Source organism: Anser anser (assembly GCF_964211835.1).
Source record: "Anser anser genome assembly, chromosome: 3".
In the NCBI taxonomy this organism is placed as follows: Eukaryota; Metazoa; Chordata; class Aves; order Anseriformes; family Anatidae; genus Anser; species Anser anser.
Window position 1 is genome coordinate 10,743,791 of NC_139722.1, and position 20,197 is coordinate 10,763,987.

General features: G+C 42.0%; 1 protein-coding gene across 3 annotated transcripts; it reads left to right on the forward strand.

Moving 5' to 3' along the window:
* Positions 1–13: 13 nt before the first annotated feature.
* On the forward strand, positions 14–18,350 carry MATN3 (matrilin 3). 3 transcript variants are annotated; one of them, XM_083831261.1, is made up of 9 exons: positions 14–2,375; positions 4,496–5,065; positions 8,547–8,669; positions 9,061–9,183; positions 10,447–10,569; positions 12,393–12,515; positions 13,357–13,479; positions 15,914–16,021; positions 17,834–18,350. In XM_083831261.1, exons 1-9 carry the CDS (start codon positions 2,228–2,230, stop codon positions 17,887–17,889), a joined length of 1,497 nt encoding a protein of 498 aa, XP_083687387.1. In that variant the 5' UTR covers positions 14–2,227; the 3' UTR covers positions 17,890–18,350. The 3 variants fall into 3 exon arrangements, with proteins under 3 accessions (XP_083687387.1, XP_083687386.1, XP_083687388.1); XM_083831260.1 differs by lacking the exon at positions 17,834–18,350 and having other exon boundaries at positions 15,914–17,225; XM_083831262.1 differs by lacking the exons at positions 14–2,375; positions 17,834–18,350 and adding an exon at positions 2,410–2,582 and having other exon boundaries at positions 15,914–17,225.
* Positions 18,351–20,197: the final 1,847 nt, after the last annotated feature.

Genomic DNA, 20,197 nt, shown 5'->3' on the forward strand with positions numbered 1-20,197 from the left:
TTCTCCAGTAGAAGTCCTCCTTTAGGTGGAGAACATGGATTCCCTTCAGTGTACAAGCTTATTTTGCAGCTTTTGTTGCAGTTTAAGTACTGTCTTCTACTTCTTTGATTGCTACTCACGTAAGCTGGGAAGAGGGAATTGTACTCAAGGTGTCCAGCCCTCTGGGCAAATTCGATGTCTGATAAGCTCAGATGTTAAGAGCAGGACAGACACCCAGTAGGACTAAAAAGTATTTCCACTGGAAAATGTCCAAAGTTGCTGGACATATGCCATAACATCAGTTATGGCATTCTCCTTTTAAAAAAAAAATCTTTCTGCTCTTCCTTCTTTGTGGTTACAGATAAAAGCTATTTTAATGATCTGCTAATACAGCTGAAGAGAAACTGGCTTCCTACTATGGCAGATGAAAGGGATCTGTGATTAAACTAGGGGAAAGGATTAACAGTGGAGCATGCAGGCTGTTGATTATTCTGCTCACCTGAAGTACGTACCTCCTTCTTGTCCCTTTGAAGTTTAAAAATGCCTTTGGTCATTACCAAATATCAGCCATAGGTTCCTTAGTTTTCTCTTTACCAAAGCTGCAGTCTGTGAGAGCACCTTGAATTGTACCAGTGCATGAATATCCTGTGCTGCTGTCCTGCACCCTGCATTTCCAGTTACCCTGTGCACACAAGTGTCCGAACTGCACCCAGTTTCTGTGTTCTTGTGTGTCTGGACTCCAGAAAGGGGAGTCTTTAGGTGCTTGCAGACTGCTAAAATGCAGTCAATTTCAGTTTCTGCAGGGAAACTGAAAGAATCTGTCATTTTAGGTTGGAAATGATCTTCTAAATCATCAAGCCCAACTCTCAGCCTGACCTACCGAGTCCCACCACTAAACCACCATGTCCCTTAGGGCTGTGTCCACACACCTTACATACCTTCAGGGACGGAGGCTCCTCCACTTTCTTGGGCAGCCTGTTCCCATGTGTGACCACTCTCTCTGTGAAGAAGTTTATCCTAATAACTAATCTAAACCTCCCCTGTACAACTTGAGACTGTGTCCTATTACTTGTCACCTGAGAAAAGAGAGTGACACCTTCCTTGCTCCCATCTCCTTCCTGTAGTTTGGAATGGTCTAAGAATCACACAGCTGAAACTTTGTGTATTACACAAGCTCTCAGTATCGATAACCTCTCAATATTGATCCCAGCATATATATTCTGGCCTGGATCCATCACCACTGGGGAGATTCAGTGGGTGTTAACAGAATGAAGCCAAAAATTTCCTCGTTAGCTTTGTACCCTGTGAGCAGACACTGAAAGGCCTTGGAAGGGCTGGATGGGGACAGAGAACTTGAGCTGGGTGTTGCAGCCCTGTGGGTTGCAGGTGTGACAGTGGCCTCTCCTAGGGTGTTGTCAAGATGGCACTGGCTGGAGTGAATTAATTCTTAGCAAAGATTGTTGCTGGTGGGCTGTGAGGGTGTGGTGGCCTGTTCCTGTTCTGCATTGGAGCTTCCTGTTCCCATTTCAGCTAAAGGAGGAAAAGGCTGGCAGTCCTGCACATCGACTGCGGCTCAACTCAGGCGTGTTGTGAGCAGGTTTGTGCCCTAAGCCATAGTTCTTACGGCTAGAGGGAATGGCCTCAAGTTGCACCGGGGGAGGTTGGGGTTGGACATGAGGAGACATTTCTTCTCAGAAAGAGCAGTCAGGCATTGGGACGGGTTGCCCAGGGAGGTGGTGGAGTCACCGTCCCTGGGGGTGTTCAAGGCAAGGTTGGATGTGGTGCTTAGGGACATGGTTTAGTGGGTGACATTGGTGGTAGGGGGATGGTTGGACCAGATGACCTCGGAGGTCTCTTCCAACCTTAATGGTTCTATGGTTCTGCCTAACCTTGCTCAGCTTCCCACAGAAAACGGTAGGACTTAGACAGCTAGGGTTTGGGACTGAGAACAAAGGCATCTTTGTGTGCCTTGCTGTGAGCTTTCTCTCCCGTTCTTTGCAAATTCTGCCTTGGGGACTCACTCGAGCCTCGCAGCGTGAAGTTAGCAGACCCGTGCCAGAAGATTTCGGCGGCGGGCACACGGCTCCCTTTCCATCTGCACCCTCCGCTCCCCGCTGGCGAGGCCGGTGCCCGCAGCCCTGCCCTTCCCTTCCCTCCCGGGGCCGCACGCCCCGTTCGAGGCGGGGGCAGCCGCCACCTCCCGGCGGCTTTAAATGCCGGGCGGCGGGGCGGGCGGGCACGGGGCACCATGCGGCGGCCGCTCGGCATCCTCGGCTGCTGCCCGGTTCTTCTCCTGCTCCTCCTGCTGCTCCTGCAGCCCGGGGCACGGAGCGTCCCGCACCGCCTCCGCCGGCAGCCGCTGGGCAGCGGCTTCTCCGGGAGCCACGGCGCGGCAGGTACCGGCCCCGCTGCCCCCCGGGTCCCCCCCGGCCGGAGCTGCCTCCTCTGCCCGCTGCTGGGGGCTGCCCTGCCCCGGGGATGATGCCTGGAGCTCTCTCGCTGCCTGCTTTGCTCGCTGCTACCCGGCCTCTCCGGGTGCTACCTGCCCCGGCTGCTCTTTGGGATTTCTTCCCTGCTTGCTTTTGCAAAGGGGGACTGGAAAGGTGTGTGCTGGGGACGTCTTGCTGGAGCTGCAGCGGTCCAAGGGTGTGCTTGTAGGCAGAAGTGGCAACTATTTGGACCGGCTGACCTCCAGAGGTCCCTTCCAACCTCGGCCATCCTGTGATTCCCTCCCCTCCCCTCCCCTTCCCTTCCCTTCCCTTCCCTTCCCTTCCCTTCCCTTCCCTTCCCTTCCCTTCCCTTCCCTTCCCTTCCCTTCCCTTCCCTTCCCTTCCCTTCCCTTCCCTTCCCTTCCCTTCCCTTCCCTTCCCTTCCCTTCCCTTCCCTTCCCTTCCCTTCCCTTCCCTTCCCTTCCCTTCCCTTCCCGTCCCCTCTTTTCTCCCTAGCTACCTGTTTAGTTTTCAAACCATCTCTGCTTCAGACTCATAGCAATACTAGGCTCCTGAAAAGTTTTGTTCCCTAATCTAAAAAAGATCATTTTTATACATTTTTTTTAGGATGACCATTGTGCATCTTTCTTCTTTTATGTCTTCAGATACACCTGCATGTACAAATATTTCCTCATATTTCCAAGCTTCACGAGGAGCACAAAGCCATTCTTCTAAATGCTTATGCAAACTCTGAGTTATGGGATGCATGTAAAATTATATATAATATACCTGGATGGGATCTTAGATTCATGCAGTCCATTTCCCTGTCCCAAAGCAAAATCAACTCTACTACTGTGCTTCGTGATCAAAGTAAGATGTATCTGTGCAATTTGTTATTTTCCCTCCTTTTTCACTTGCGCAAGAGAAAGAAGTTCTTTAACATATTGGAAAAAAAGCGTTGTTTTCATCTCTGCTTTTAAGAGACTTCTGAAGAAAATGATTTTTTTTAAATTATTTTTACTTTTTATTTTTTACTTTAAAGCTGGAATGGCATAATAAGTCAACCTGATAGTAGCTGGAAGAGGTGTGTCAGGCTCTAAAAGCTACTCTTCATGTAGTATATTCAAGCTGACTGAACACTTTTTGCTAGACAATGATACTTGAGCAGGAGCATCTCCTTTGGAGGAACAGAACACTCTGCTTTTGGGCAGTCTGTTTTTCTTAAACCAGTATTACAAATCCATACCTTGATGATAGAAACTAAGTTCATGGTGGCATCAAGGTCAAGGCTCCCAGGACAGGGAGTGTTCAGCTTTGGTTGCCTGCTGCTGCTGTCTCGATTCTTTTTAGTTTTCCTTGAAGAGATGCTTGTCTTTGCTCTGAGCTATGGCTTTTATGTTCAGTCTAGATTTCTATGTCAGTGAGGAACTTTAGAAGCTACAAATATGTGTGTAAATGTTCATTTTGACATGTAAAATTGCTTCATGAATAATGACTTCTATATATAATAACTGCTATAGAAGCTTTAACGCAGTAACAACTGCTTAAGAAGCATTTATCACAGCATGGTCTGCATCTTGTTCCTGTTGGCCTTTATTTTTTCTTGTTGTGTACTTTGGATTGTGAATTACAAACAAGAAATAATTTCCAGTCGTCAATCTGCTATAACAGCTACTGCTAACAAATATTGTTAACATCTGTTCACTATGTAATCTGTCCCATTGTTTTACTGCTTCATTTCTGTTGTTACAAAAATGAATTCAAGCTTTATCTGTAAGAAGAAAAAGTAAGTTCATTTACATATTAAAACACTTCCGTGTAGGCTGCTGCATGCGAACTACAACCCCCTTGTTTCAAGGATAGCCAGGCATTATTTTGGGGGCTCAATGTGACCATCTTTTAAAGCTTAAAAGTGCTCAATCATGTATTACTTGTCAAAAGGACTACTTAAGAATTTCCAGTGTGTTGCCCCTATAATTTTAAGACTCTTCCTAGAGAATGAAGGGTGCCTGTGTTTATCTGGTGGAGGTAGTTTGCCTTCACAGTCCTGTGAAGATGACTGATGTGCTTTCCTTCCCTCCTGACAGACTCTGCTTGCAAGAACCGGCCCCTAGACCTTGTCTTCATCATAGACAGCTCCCGTAGTGTCCGACCTGAAGAGTTTGAGAAAGTGAAAGTCTTTCTGTCAAAAATGATTGACACTCTGGACGTTGGTGAAAGAACAACCCGCGTGGCAGTCATGAATTACGCCAGCACTGTCAAGGTAGAGTTTCCCCTCCGGACCTACTTTGATAAAGCCTCTATGAAGGAGGCCATCTCTCACATTCAGCCTTTGTCTGCTGGCACAATGACTGGCCTTGCCATCCAAACTGCCATGGATGAAGTCTTCACCGAGGAGATGGGTACCCGGCCAGCAAACTTCAATATCCCCAAGGTGGTCATTGTTGTGACAGATGGACGGCCACAAGACCAGGTTCAAGACGTGGCAGCGAGCGCCCGGACAGCTGGCATTGAGATCTACGCAGTTGGGGTAGATCGTGCCGACATGCAGTCCCTGAGGGTGATGGCCAGCGAGCCGCTGGATGAACACGTCTTTTATGTGGAGACCTATGGTGTGATCGAAAAGCTGACATCCAAGTTCAGAGAGACTTTCTGCGGTAAGGTGGTCAGTCCAAGACGGTAGTGTAATTTGGCTCCTTTTGGCTCCAACTGTGGTTCCACTCCCTAAGAAAGAAGTTTTTATTTCGAGAAGTGTTATGTATCGCATTTACATATTTCCATTGCCATCGGTTGGGCAAACAAGTCAACTCTTTTATTCAGTGGAGGCTGAGTAATCGCCTTTCACTTTGAATAGTAACCTCACCGTGAAAGGAACAGGACCGATTTCAGGGGATGTTCTTGTGCAGTTGGCATGATTTAGTGCATGAGAAGGCACTGCAGCCTGGCTGGGATTCAGCTACGTCCTGTTACTGACATGCTGAGAGCCCACGCTGGAGCTGTGCAGGCTGCTCATTTCTGTTCCCATCTGGGTAGGAAGGAAGGAGGGTGGAAGTTTGGTTCTGAAGAGCTCCTTATAGGTTCAGACTACAAAAATCAGGTGAACTGCCACACTAGCTTGAGAAATTTGATGCCAGGACAAAGTGCCTGAACACAACGGCGTGTTCTCTCAGGATGGGCTTTCACTGGGCAGGCGTTCCTGGGCTTTTTTGGTGTGCCAACCCTTCCCTGTTCCTCTGCCACTAGATTTTGACAGAGAGCTGCTTCAGCAGCTCCTGGGGGCTGGGCTTTGCTCTTTGAGGGCTGGTCTTGGAAGAGTGCTGGATGTGTGTATGGTTTGGGCGAGAACACCACTAACAATGCTAGACCAGCGTGGGTTGTCATTGTCATTGACAAAAATCTATGGTGTACCTGGAGAATTGAGGTTTGCCTATAAACAGCTATGCCACAGCCCTACCCACAAAGAAACAATGACTTCTTGACAATTAAAGCAACTTGTATTAAGTAGATTTTTCCAGTAAAATTCTAAGGAAATGCCTTGTAAAATAAGTCTCTGGCAAATAAAATCAGGTGCAAAGAACACTGTGAGAGAATTCAAGTAGCAGCCATTGCCTCAGGAACTTGGCTGGCAAGAATGTGTTACTTCGTTATTTCAGAGCCTTGCTAAAAATTACTACCGTACCTTTTGAATACATTTAGAGTGAATAGACTTCTTTCTCTAGGTATGAAATAAATGTGTAGGACCATCTGTAGGCAGGACACTTTGCCCAATAATTAACATAGGAAATGCTTGAGGTCTGGCTTGACATCATGTTGTGTTGCTGATGTGACCACATCCTCTTTCTGGTAGCTGGAAGCGGGTGCAAGCCCCCACCTAGCTGCACAGGTATGAGTGCTGTGAAAATAGCATTTATTTTTCACCTATGTTCTAGTGAAAGCGAGTCTTTTCATAGCACCAAAGAAAAATCTCTTGTTCTGAAATGCAATACTACTGTTTACTGTGATGAGGCATAGCAATTATTCTCCTGTTAAGCTGGAGGATATACCAAAGAGAGCTCACACTTATGTATTTCCAGCGTAACTCTGAGTTTCCTACATGCAGTTAGCCAGAATCTGTAGGATTCATGAACAAAAACGGGGTAAAGGGCATGCTATTTCAAAAGGCTCTTACAAACAAAATGAATCTAAGACAGTCTTGTTATATAGTGTGGTCAAACCGAGTCTTTTCCAGCTCTGAACTGTTTTTTGGACAGACAGAAATCTGGACTCACCAGTGACAATTAGGATGTTCTTTGCATTGGCCAAGCCAAACAAGTTTGTTTGTGGTGTGAACTGAAAACAGGAAAACTAATGTTCAGGGTCAAAATAGTTGGCTAAGATCAGGTCCTTGATGCATTTAGAGCATCACCAGGATGGTGAGACCATCCTGGAGATGGAAAATCTTAGCCTTGAATTGGTGTCAAAGTCAGTGGAAGCTTGCCTTTCCTACCACAAAAATCTGACCAGCTGAATCTGAGCTTCTGAGTTTGCTTGAAAGTATCACCCACAGATTTTGTTCATAAATCATTCATACGAATTCTCTTATTCCCAAGAATATAACAGAATGAAAAGACACTGGCTTGGTTTCAGATTTTTTTATTTTTATTTTTTTTTGCCTATAGAAAGACAAGACACACTTTCTGTCTCACAAGGGGATATCTAAATCTTCCACTTTTTAGAAAACAAGAAATGTTGCCTCACATTCAGAAATAATGAGAACATTCAAGAACCCTTGTTCGTCATTTCTTATCTCACCACTACTGCTTTTAAGTTTGATTTTACCGTTATGCCATATCCACATTGTAGCTACTCATCTAAGTAAAATCTCAGGTAATAACTCAACAGGCTTGTCTCTCCATTTTTCTTCTCTCCTTTGCTTCCTTCTTCCTTTTCACTCCCATTTTTGCCTTCCCTCATTTTCTCAGCTTTCCCTCTTCCCTTTCTTCTTCCTGTTTTCATCTCATTTAAATGTAGTCACTTATAAATTATATAAATTTAAGTGAGTATCTAGGTTTTCTTTACAGGCACATCTTGAGGTGATCCACAGAGGCAGCATATCCAAAGCTAAATACACTTGAGAAAAATTGGACAGAAGTTAATTAGATTGGTGGTCAGACTTGTGAATGAAAAGACTGTCAGCACATGTAGCTCATTGCAGAGACAGCCCAGTGTTATCACAGGCATTTTGTCTGCCCTGTCATAACAGCAAACTTATATCCAGCTGCCATCCATCACGCTGCTTTTCATATCACTGTTTTCTCATTCCGATGAGATAACCTTACTGTCTGCTGGGGAATTAGCCAGTCTGCTCAAATTTCATCTCATTTTGTAGCATGCAGTTTCATTTTCTCTAAGGCTCGGGCATTATTTCTGTATTGTCTTTCAGTCAGGAGGTTGCCGTGCCTGTAAAGCTGCCTTACTGTAGGCTTTCCTCCGTATCCTCTTTTGGATGTGACTTTTTAAACCTGATGGAGCAAGGCAGCTGCAGCTCTCACGTGCCCATCGTGCACTGCCTGCGTTCTTTGGTGGCTGATCCGCCTGGACCGGTGTTCACAGACACTCCTTTTATCCCTGAGGAGACAGCCTGTTATCCTAGTGCCTCTGAGTTGTTTTTCTGTTCCTCCTAGTCTCGATGCTCCTTCTGTTGTAACTTAGTTTATTTTATTGTGCCGTCACATTTCATTTTACATGAGAGGCTTTCTACAATACAGCAGGAATTCATAAATCAGCTTGTATGCCAGTAAGCAGAGTTTAGCAAGTTAAACCAGGTCTTTTTCATTGCCGAGTTCCCATTTCCAACGTAATGGTCCTAAATGCTTAAAATCTCTCTCTCCCTGTCACACTTCTTTTGCAGATCAGTCTTGTCTTTCTGCCCCCTCAGGTGGGGAGCTATTTCAGGGTCATTTATGACCTTTCTTCTGGCTGCAAAATGATGCAAAAGATGACTGCAACTTCTGTGATAGTGACTCAGTACTGAAATTTCCTACTACTGATCCAGCAAACCGTGCTAGATGTGAAGTACTTTTGTAAGAGTAAATTATTAATGAACGTTTCTTTCCTTTGGGATGACTGAAATGCTTTTTGTGTAAACGTCCTCTGTAGCTGCGAATACATGCGCGCTTGGGACCCATGACTGTGAGCAGGTCTGCGTGAGTAACGGTGGATCCTACCTCTGTGATTGCTTTGAAGGCTACACGCTGAATCCAGATAAGAGAACTTGCTCAGGTATTACTCCTTTGGTAAATGTATTAAATTAGAAAACAAAAATAAATCTCTTTTTTAATAACACAGTTGGACTTCAGAAGCTATTTTGTACTTCTGTTGAAACAGTGAATGTCTGTATCCCCTTTAATAATAAATCTAATAATAAATAATTAATAAATAAGTCTTCTGGAAGCAATGGTGAGAAGTAGTTTGATTGCCTCACCATCCTTTTTATTATGCCTGCAGAACCATTCATTAGGGCCAGATGTCAAAACAAAGTCTTCAGATGTGGACACCATATAGATATTTTCTCCTACCATTTACTCTAATTCCTTCAATTACTCTTGCCATTTCTGAGTTGATTCCAAATAGAAATGCACTTGAAAATGTTCGTCTCACGTGTGTTTTGCAGTTGTGGATGTGTGTGCACCTGGGAAGCATGAATGTGATCAGATCTGCGTGAGTAACAACGGGTCCTATGTCTGTGAATGCTACGAAGGCTACACCCTGAACCCAGATAAAAAGACTTGCTCAGGTAAGAATTAAAGGCTACTTTAATACATGACACTTATGGAGACATGGACATATTTTCTGAGTTATCTTCATTGCTTCTAGTTGAAAAACTGCTTGCAGGTATCAACTCTTAAAATGAGAATGCACCTGTAGCCTTTCCCCTTGGTTCAAATACCAATAAAATTGTACTTTTCTTTAAATATCTTGAGTTAAAATAAATAAATAAATAAATAAATTGCCATCGACCTACCATTTTATGATCTTCATAGTACTTCATAAACATAGTCCCTGGGAGAGGAGGAACCTATGCCAGAGATGCCCACCAGCACTGTGTCTCCACTGGAGACCGAGTGCCACTGGTCCATAGAGAACTTAAAACCTGATGATTTTTCCATATCCCCTCCATCTCCCCTGTCAAAAGTCAGTGGTTTTGTTTGTTTGATGTTTTTTGCTTGTTTTTTTTTACAACTTGCTGCTTCTGTTTCTAAGCTATGCAGGACTCCACAATATAGCAACCCCAACCTTTCACCATAAGCACTTTCGTCCTTTCTTCCTCTTTGAATTGTCACTCTGAAAAGTTAGCTTATTATGATTTTTTTTCCCCAAATATATATATATATATATATATATTCCGGAGTTGCTCTTTTAAATCCAGAAGTTTTGAGCAGAACCAGCATTGAAGCAGCTATTTTGTACCTGGTAAGGGCCTCCCTCCTTTGGAGAACAGACAAGCACTCCTCTCACTGAAGTTTTCATACCTCTCATGTCTGAAGAGAGACCATAACCTCCCAGTGCTTCTGCTTCGTTTTTGGCATTGTTGTTTTTCTAACTAGGTTTCATATCTCCTTGCCATTTAATAGTACTCGTACATGACATTCCTAGCTTTTTGTGCCTGCCTTCAGATGAGAGTATGAATTTGGATTCATCATAGTTACCGCTAATATTGCACGAAACAACAACATGGTAGGTTATTGCCCGTCTCAGTGCGGTGCTTTAGCTTCAGCCTTTGTGGGGTTATTCAGGGCAGCCGGAATTGCAGATGAAAATCAGACTGTGCGAGACATGGTATAGTGATGTCCTGGAGCCCAGATATCTGCCTCCTGCATTAAATGATCAGTAACCGAATTCAGTTGTCTGCAGCATAATATAATAATGCAGTAAGGCGCTGGTCGGATCCTATTTTGAATCCTAATTAAATTGTGTTTATAAATGTTGAAGTATTTAAAATGCTTGAGTGTCAGTGAGGGATTAATTGGTTTCTTCTCTAAAACATGGTCCTCCACAGCCATGGACTTGTGTGCACCTGGGAGGCATGACTGTGCACAAGTCTGTCGGCAAACTGATGGATCCTACAGCTGCGACTGCTTTGAAGGATTCACTCTGAATCCAGATAAGAAGACTTGCTCAGGTAGGACCTGGTCAAGGAAATACTGTGTTCAGCTAAAATCAAATAACTCTTCTAAGTCAGGTTAACTTATGTTCTTTTTCTAATACCTTATTGAAGAGTTTGTACAACTCCTGAAAGCACAGTGCAACTTCAGGTTTTTCTTCATGTTTCCAGTAATAATTTGAGACTTGTGACTCTTCTACAGTTGTGTGAAGCTTGTAATTGCTGTAATTAAAATGCCATTTGGCATTTCCCTGGGGACTTCACAATATTTTCACTCTCAAGGGGCACAAATTGCCATATCCACCTGAGAGAGGGGAAGGATAATATATTTGGTGGGGATATGTGACATGCACTACCTGTGTCAGGAAGCTCTTCAGCAAACCAGCATAACGAAGATGTGGGAATGAGACAAAGAAGAGCAGGGTCTGTGCTGGAGGACAGAGTACAGCCTGTGTAATCACACCATGAGTGTAATCACTCTTCCTGGTGGATGTGTTTGAAACTTAAAAAACACTCTGGCTTTAGAGCTCTAGGGGCTGGGGAGAAATGTTCTTTCCCAGTGCTGGTCTCTTGTGGAGAATAGAAGCATTGACATGGTTGGTACATAAGGATGTATATATAAATATATGGTACATATGGCTTAATATGTATTCTGTATCATTTTCACTTGATTAGCATTTGAAGTTCACCCTTCATTTCCTTGTATGTCTCACTGATGATTTATTTATATAAAACCCTTTTTTCCACTTTCATCACAATCCCTTTCCTTACTATATTTTGTGTGACAAACCCAGGCTTCCACATCCAGGAAATTCGTATGCAAATCCCTCCAATTAATTCACAGTTCTTGCATCTCAAAGAGGCAAAACCATTTTCTCGATATTTCCTCCTGCCTAGTTTAGGAGTTGATTTTGTAAATCAGATCCTAAGATTAACTCTCAGCTGGTATTACATAGAGACTGCAAACGTCTGTGAAGGAATGTGAATTCAGTGAGGCATCCCTTTTGTGAGTCCAGTCCTCAATCTCCTTTCATAGCAATGATTACCCCCCTGCATACTCAAATTTCAGATTATTTCTCCAATATGCTTGCCTTTTTTTTTTTTCTTTTGAATCTCATTTTGCATGAGGCTGCTTGTGACTTCTCAACCATCTCCAGGTCTCTGTGATATAATAAAAATAGCACAGATCCAGGAGGGGCTCTTTTCTTTCTTGTTTACTTGCTTCTTTCTTCCTTTTTCTATTTCTTTATTTCTCTCCTTTCTTTCTTCAGTTGCTTTTGCCTTACAGGACCTCCTTACTACAAAAATATCCAAATATAGGAACTCCTCAACTTGCTTTTTTGGAGTTGATGTGTTAAATTTGGCAGAAAACCTCTGCCTCACACATAAAGTGCCCACTTTGTAACTGGCAGCGGTTGCCACGTCTTTCTTTTTTTTAGCAGCCATGTATACTCTTCTGTTTATGGTCTTTTCACTCCAATAAAACAGTGTCTTATCCAACTCCATCAGAGTTGAAAAAATGCCAAATGCTCTCTTAAAATCCAGATATTTGTTCTCTGAATTCCTTTGGATAATTATTTTGTAACTGGGTCACTGCTAGTTCAGTTCCTCTGCAATCTGTTACAACACAAAAAAAGCGTTGCTGCAGTTCCAAAAATCATATGAACTTCGTGATGTTGACAGACAGATAAGAACACACTCTGTATACCTTACTACAGCTAATAGCGTGCTGATGTGCAATGAAAACGTCCTGGTTTGAATCCAGATGGGAACTACTGATGCCAAATAAACAGTCTGAAGTTTGGGTATTGGTTAATGTTCTTCTCCAATGCCTTCCTTAGCTGTCGACATGTGTGCACCTGGAAGGCATGACTGCGAGCAGGTCTGTGTGAGAGACGATCTCTTCTATACCTGTGACTGCTATCAGGGCTACACCCTGAACCCAGACAAGAAGACGTGCTCAAGTAAGACCAGACTGCTGTCCCCTGTCCCCCCATGCCCTCCCCAACCAGGCAGATGTATTGAAATCACTCTCGTTAGCAGGTTAATGTATTTGTATCTATTTAAGAAACTTACACGTGCATTTAAGCATTATAAGACAGTTCTATGTCACTCTGCCTTTTCCTCTTTGAGCATCATTTAGATACATAAGGTGCTTCATGTGCACCAGTGCCATTAACTGTCTAGCATTTGCTTCTTCCTTATCACCCTGTCATGAAGGCCTTCATTGTATTTCACTAAGTGCAATTATGCAACAATCAGCAAACCCAGAACTGAGAAATAATTGAAAAGACAAGAGCTGGGGTTAGTCACAGTCACACACTTTGCAGCGCTGCGGAAACTGCATACCATCATGCAGGAGACAGCCTGGGGTGATGTCCTCCCTCCAGGCCGAATTTCATTTTGCTGTTTGTTTCTTTAGCTTCCCAGTGGCTTTGTGTTACGCTAAAATTGCTATTATTGTAAAAGCCTTCCTTTCCTTCCCAGCATCCTCACTGTAAAGCTACCGTGTACTGGAAATCTTTCCTAGCATGCCTTTGGAGGTGAGCTGGTGCTTCACATCTGGTCAGGTCAGACAGCTGTGGTCAGCATCACAGGCTGTAAAAGTAAGGACCGAGAGAGACCCCAGTAAAACAACTGGTTTTAGATCACTGCCCCAAGGCAACATCAGTTACACATCTCAGTAGCTGCTAGTGAGAGTTCATGCAGTATAAGTTCCCAGCATGGAGAAGCACTGCCATTGGGAAACATTTTAAAAGGTTTTCTTGTTTTTGGATAACTGCTTCTCCAAAATGCATTTTGTAGGAATCGATGTATGTGCACCAGGAACCCATGACTGTGAGCAGGTCTGTGTGAGTAACGAGGGGTCGTACACCTGTGACTGCTACGAAGGCTTTACCTTAAATCCAGATGAGAAAACATGCTCAAGTAATAATTTAATATTTTTATTCTGAACATGTTTATTAAAGTACCTCTCTTTAATGTGTTAAATCCTTTCAATCTCCACAAGAAACTTTTTATCAACTCACTAACTCCCTAGAAGTATAATCCCTTTTCATTCTTTTCTGTCTATTTCCAATAATGTTTTGAGCTAGTTTGATACTTCTTTAGTTATAGCAGTTACTGTATTTAAAACTACACTTGACTCTTACCTATCACCACACATTTAAGGATTTCATTGTATATATATTTTTTTTTAATCTGTTATAATATACATTTCCTTATGAAACCTGAATAACTAGAAGTACTGGCAAGGTTGGGGCATCTGTCTCTGGGGCAGAGGACTCAACTGTGTACCAGCATATAGAGGAGAGTGGGGGCCTGGAAGGGAACACAACTGGTGTCAGAAGAACAACTGCAATGCTAGGCCCCATGCTCTTTTCCACTCCTCCAACTGCATGGGCTATAATGGTATAAACTGTTCAGAGTGAAAGTACCTGAAGAGGTGTCTTGTCTGATCTGCTACTTCTCGGAGCAAGGATGATTTGACATTACATGAAGTTGACCTGTGTAAAAGCAAAATATAAAAGCGTTGAGTATAGCTAAACACCATCTACCAAAATAGTAATTTTTGTAGGTCTGGACTTAAACAGTGTAAAAAAAACACAACTCTAGCATGTTTTGTGTGACTTGTTGGGCGTCCCAGTAGCAGTGGAGTTGCCCATGATTTTGCATATCAAATACTGGAAGACTCTAAATTTCACAGAAGCTCTGTAGAAGACTTCAGGATACCCTTGGACAGTTGCCATATGTAAAAGTAATTTGGCTAAAGCAGACATAACTCAAGGAAGATCTGTATCTGTCACTGAAGAATTTAAATGCAAACATGCAGACTTCACTGGCAGTCAGTTGGAAACCAACCACGTTGGTGTGATATTTTGAACTGGCCTTCCTCCAACTGAATCTTGAACAGCTCTTCTTTGTACATCGGCCATAACGCCAGCAGGATGTTTCAAAATAGGGAGCTGAACAAATACAGGTTCAGTGGAATCAAGAAGACACCAGTTTCTGTGGTGAAATTCGCAAATGAATTTTTGCTCTGCCTGAAATGAATCTGTTCATAGATTTTTTTTTTTGAGTGAAACACTGAATGAAGAAAAGTTAAAATTCATATTTCAGTCATTTTCTGTAACTGAAGCAGCCATCAGTTTCCATGTAAAATGGAAGTATCAATGGCATGATAAATAAAGAGAGAAACCAAAATAATTAAGAAAAAAAGAGAAACTATCTCCAGGTATAGTATTTCTATTGTTTTACTGTTAAAATGGTCTCATAATTTGCTTAGCATTGATTAGCTATGCATTTATATATCTGGAGAAAAAACAATTGAATAATCTTCTGCCAAGCAATGCAAAAAACATGTATAAGGAAACAGCAATTGCATACGGGTTATCTCTTGTTGAAAGGGCATTTCATAATTGTAGATCTTTTAAAGAGGTGCTGCCTTTGGAAGCTTAGTATTCTGGCCTCAGACGTACATGGTAATCTGACTATAGTAGCAGTGCTTCAGTAGTTGTTGGTATTGTTTGTTCTTAACCTGAAGCAACTGGTGCAGCTTGCGTATTTTCTTTATGGAGTAGGTGAAGTTAACTTGCCTTTCACAGAGATAAGAATTCACAGTCATCAGCTGATGCTTGACATGTCATTATGCCACTGTCAAATTATCACATTTCTGAGCCCTTTGTTTATGAACATCCCTAGTTTTGTGGCGGATTACGGAGAAAAAAGAATTCTTGAGGACAGTTGAGGCCCTGGTCCTTGTTAAGCCTGCAAGTCTGAGGGCAAGAACTAGGAACAAATTAAATGGAATCACTGCAAAGGATGGCAATGTTTGCTTCCTCTTTCCTAAGAGGCTGATCACTTCTCTTCCATACTGACTCCTCCATTAATACTGTTGTGCTTTCCTACTAGATTTGAAATTCATTTGAACCCATTTGACCATTGTTGTTCCCTCCATATATATTGATGTGACATTGGATGGGCTCATGTCCACACCTCCTGATGAATGAGGAACGATATTCCCTATGCATGTTTATTGCCACTGTTATAAACCAAGAGTACGTGGGAGGTGAAACACGTTGATGACACAGCTGAACCTCTATTGCTTACTATTTCAAACTAATGCATGTGTTCCTGCTATTTTGTGTTATTTACAAAGTGGTAAAAGTGGTACCTTGCTTGTCCTGCTCTTGGAGATAGGACACATCCAGCTACACGTTGGCCACCATCTCTGCCACCTTTCCCTCCCAACTGCCCTGGGCTTCAGTCTTACAGCCTGGCTTCAACTCCCCTTGCAGAATCATGCACTTTCTTGGCTTTTAAATATTTTCGTAAGTATTCTAAATGCTGTTTTCTCTCTTAGGAGCCTCAACAAGCAGTCTTGTAACAACTGAGGAGGCCTGTAAGTGTGAAGCCATAGCTGCACTGCAGGACTCGGTCACTTCACGCCTCCAAGCTCTGTCCACAAAACATATCCTTTTTCTTATGTGTTCAGCTCTTTACTGGTATTTTGGAGGTAGCTGTTTTGATACAAGCCAGGGGGAAACGTGCCTCTCAACAGAAAGTATTTTCTTGGTGATTTTATTAATGTCAAGGAGTGAAATTGTGCGTGTTGCCAATACTGTTATGTTTTCACATTTCCTTGAAGCGTTTTCATATCAAGGTGCAGATAAAATGCACATCCCCACATCACCAGGATAATATGTGTTATGTTGAACATCAAAAGTTGCTCTATTTGTAATTTTTTCAGATGGCGTTTACAGTACATGCTCACTTTTGAGCTCTGCTATTAGTAGCCTGTATATGTCCCCAAATTTTCAAGACACCTTCATAGGCAGCATGACAGTTGTCTGACTAGCTGTGGTTAGGCTTCCAACTCTGCAGGCAGGCAGGGTCCCAAATAGTTTTCATGCAAGTTCTCTTGTGTGAAAAACCGCTAGCCTATTACTACCCAGCTGCTGGGATAAATCAGGCAGATATCAGGCAGAGTGGGAGGGCTGCGGGGCAGGGTGCTGAGCGTGGGGTACTGGGCGAGCATCCAGGCTGCAGCGCTTCTCAGGCGTGGGCTGCAGGGTTCACTGGCTTCATTCATTGCATTGCGGCAGCAAACAGAAATGTAGCTGGCCCCCAGATTAGACGTTTCACAAACATGTGGGAGGAAAAATAAAAATGGTGAATTCTGTGGTGTGGTAGCAAACCTGAATGCTGGCATAAATGTCCTCAGATGGAATGAGAAGAACTAATAACTGGATGTTGGACAAGCTGTGATTCAGCATCAGGCACAATTTTTAAAAGTGAGAGTGGTTGATCACGGTTGACCGTTTACCAAAGGTTGTGGTAGGTTTTCAGTGCTGGAAATTTCTGAGACTACATGCTTTTCTTCTGTGAAAGGTGCTCTTGTTCAAATAGGAATTAATGTAGGGGAGTACTAGGTCTGTGGTTGTCATCCTGAGCCCTGGGGCTTCAAAATCAATGAAGGGGGATATTTCAGATTAATCAACGCGGGAGACTAGTAAGTTTTGTATATTAACTCATCATTTATACAGATAAATGGTTTCTTCAGTTCACCAAGGTTTCTGAAAGCCAAATGAAGTCTTCTACCATAGACATAACTTTCCCAGTTCTTGAATAAATTTAAAGTTATTTTTATAGGTCTAAGTGTAAATCCCTCTCCTTGTAGGAGAGGGATTCTCCTTGAATTCACCTTGAATTCTCCTTGAATTCACTTTATCTGCCTGGGAAGGGTGAAGGGGAGAATCTGATTTTCCTTGGATCATACACCATTCCAGGGAGTCTAAGTAATTAAAACTGAGTGCCAAGTTAATTAACCCTGTAATGCCATCTTGACAGTAGCACAATATCTATCTCAAAAGAACAGACTATCTCTCTACCCCAAAGCACTAATATTAAATGAGATGGTAGTAGTTTCAAGTTAGCAGTATACTTCATTACAAAGAACCAAAGCTTTCTTTCAAAGTCCCTCTTTGCTGGGCAATTTGTATCCCTAGCTTCCTTTCAAAACAAACTGGAAAAAGCAGCAGCATCTGCTGCTCCTCAGCCGTGAATGTCACTCGCTCCAACTTCTTGTAAGAAATTGGGGTTGTAGAGAAAATTTGGGAAGTTAACAGACCTTGACAGCTCTCTAAAATGTTTTGAAAGTTCTTGTTCAAGCATGTATTGATTTCATTTAGAATCTGATTTTCTGTGTAAAATGCAGTAATGAGAAACATAAATAAACCAAACCTCATAGCCACCTATTGTATTGCCCTTAACAACTGACCACTAGACGAAGTGTCTGAGAAGCTGCAAGCATATCAAGAGAGACAGCAGGTTGTCTGAGCTACCATTCTACTTAGATAGATCCCAAAATAATATTTCAGAAGCAATTATTTTTTATTGTGTTCAGCAAGCTTTATTTTGTTGCACAGCTTACAGAACAGCATTTGGTTTGTTATTATTTACAAGTGTCAAGAAGACTTCAGGAAGACAACCCTCTTGAAAATATAACCTGAGGATCTTCATGTACAGTCACTTTGTAACCATAAAGCTACCTATACCTGCTGTGCTTTGGTCTGTACTGCAAGTAGTACAGCAGGTACCGTTATTCTGCAGTAACTGCATTCTTATTCTCTTATTTAAAAGTAAATACAGGAAAGAAAGGAATGGAAAAGTATTCACATCATATAAAACTGTGAAATGGCTAGGCAGAGTAAAAAACGTGCCTCTGGCATTTGTCCATTAAAATGGAAAGTACTTTGTGGTCTTGTAACTTATTTTAATAAAATAAAGTATGATCAGCACACTGATGTTCTTTCTTCTTTTTTTTTTTTAATATATACCACTTAAAGTATGTGTGTTATGAAATAATCAGTTTAACAAAGGCAAGGAAACAAAACCTCAAAGATAGAAGAGGCACAAATGGAAGGAATCTGCATAATTAAACAGGACACTGTTCTTAAGTCACACAGTTGGAAAAAGAACAGTTTGATTTTGAAACCTACAACTCCTTGTTAATGATGATAAGAGGGTTAATAGTTATTTCAAAGTTGTTCTACACTTGGAAGAATGACATACATGCTGCAGTTTAAGGTTTTTATCCTGCAAGATTTACTTACATTAGCAATCAGTCATTCCTCTTGTCATTCCACAAACTTTCCTGGGACTACTGGTGCCAGTTGGGCTTGCAGAAGCTGACAATTTACAAATTTCACTGTTAAAGAAAATCCACTTATTTAGCACACTTGCGTGTGTAATCCTGCAAATAAATCACAATCACAATTTTGTATGTAATCATACAAAATAAATCACATGAAATATTAAATTAGTAGATGGTACGCCAAGGACATACAACAACATTTGTGCTCGTGTCATACCCTGCACGTTGTACATACAAACTATTTCACGGAAAATCAGGCAGGAGTTCACTTAGAGAGCACATACAATTAGGGATGAATGCTGCTGACATGGAGGTTCTGCTGGTTAATGCCTATTTTGTGATGTGTCTTCACTGATATTACTTTGTTGCTGTTCAATTACAGTTAGCATGGGACAAACTAGCTGTGCTGTAGATGCTTCCTCAAAGAGCTGTACGTGCATATTTTTTCTGTAACTCGTAGAGTTTTATATCCAGCACTTTGCTTTGCTTATTTTCATGTCCTCGGCTTGAACATGGGTATTATATAAGGATTTATGGGACCAGAAGTATGCCTTGGCCTCCGTAATTGGTAAGAATAAACAAGTTATAAATCTAATGCAAGACTTTTCCACTTCTTGGCAACTAGGAGTGTATTACATTAGTCCCATTTACACTAGGGCTGGTTGTCAAATGAGATGTATAATTTTACATGATTGTGGAAAATTGTCCTGGGGGTCAGAGCTGCCTTGCAAGAGCTGGACAGGCTTTGTTTCATGTGCTATTATTCATAATGCCATTCTACCTTGCAGATGATAGTATTTAACATTCAGTTCCTCTGAGCAAGTATATTGTCTTACTTTGTGAGCACCAGACAAAATTCCAAGGTGATACAAGCATTTTTGTTTTTAAAGAACATATAAGAGCACGTCCTATTGAGTGAATTTGTAATACTTTTTTATTTTAAATATAGATGTACTCATTTTATGGAAGAGTAATTATACTGTTTCACTTATTGAGGCAATAGAACTTGACTAATGCAAAGAACTGTTACAAACAAGAACTAAACATCTTTTGGATGATATTTTAAAATCATTTTTATTCTGCTTAAAACATTTTCGAACTTAACTCCAGCCATCTTGTTCAGCTCTAAGATACTTTTAGGAGATCAGCCTGCATTGTTTTATAGTTCTATTACTTATGTGCTTCTAAATTGGCACTAGTTAAAAAATTGGATGCTCAGTGCTTGAAGGTATATAAGCATGTAAAAATGTACCTTCAATAAAATGATTTGACAATACCCAATGGATGGTTCTATTTCTTTACATTTTCAGATAGCCTCTCAGACGATGGGTATGGCAGCAAACTTGATGAGACGCACATGTGTGAACCTGGCTTCATCAAGATCCTCCTTTATGGATGACATAGAACAAAGTGCTTATTTCAGTGTTTGCATTGTGGATAACTGCAATGTGAAGCCACTGTGAAACTGAGGGTGATACCCTGGAGACGTGA

Bases quoted from the DNA above. Each gene is read 5' to 3' on its own strand.
- MATN3 (XM_083831260.1), top strand. From the start codon at position 2,228: ATGCGGCGGCCGCTCGGCATCCTCGGCTGCTGCCCGGTTCTTCTCCTG. The intron at 9,184-10,446 runs GTAAGAATTAAA...GGTCCTCCACAG, and splicing joins AGATAAAAAGACTTGCTCAG to CCATGGACTTGTGTGCACCT. The intron at 10,570-12,392 runs GTAGGACCTGGT...TGCCTTCCTTAG, and splicing joins AGATAAGAAGACTTGCTCAG to CTGTCGACATGTGTGCACCT.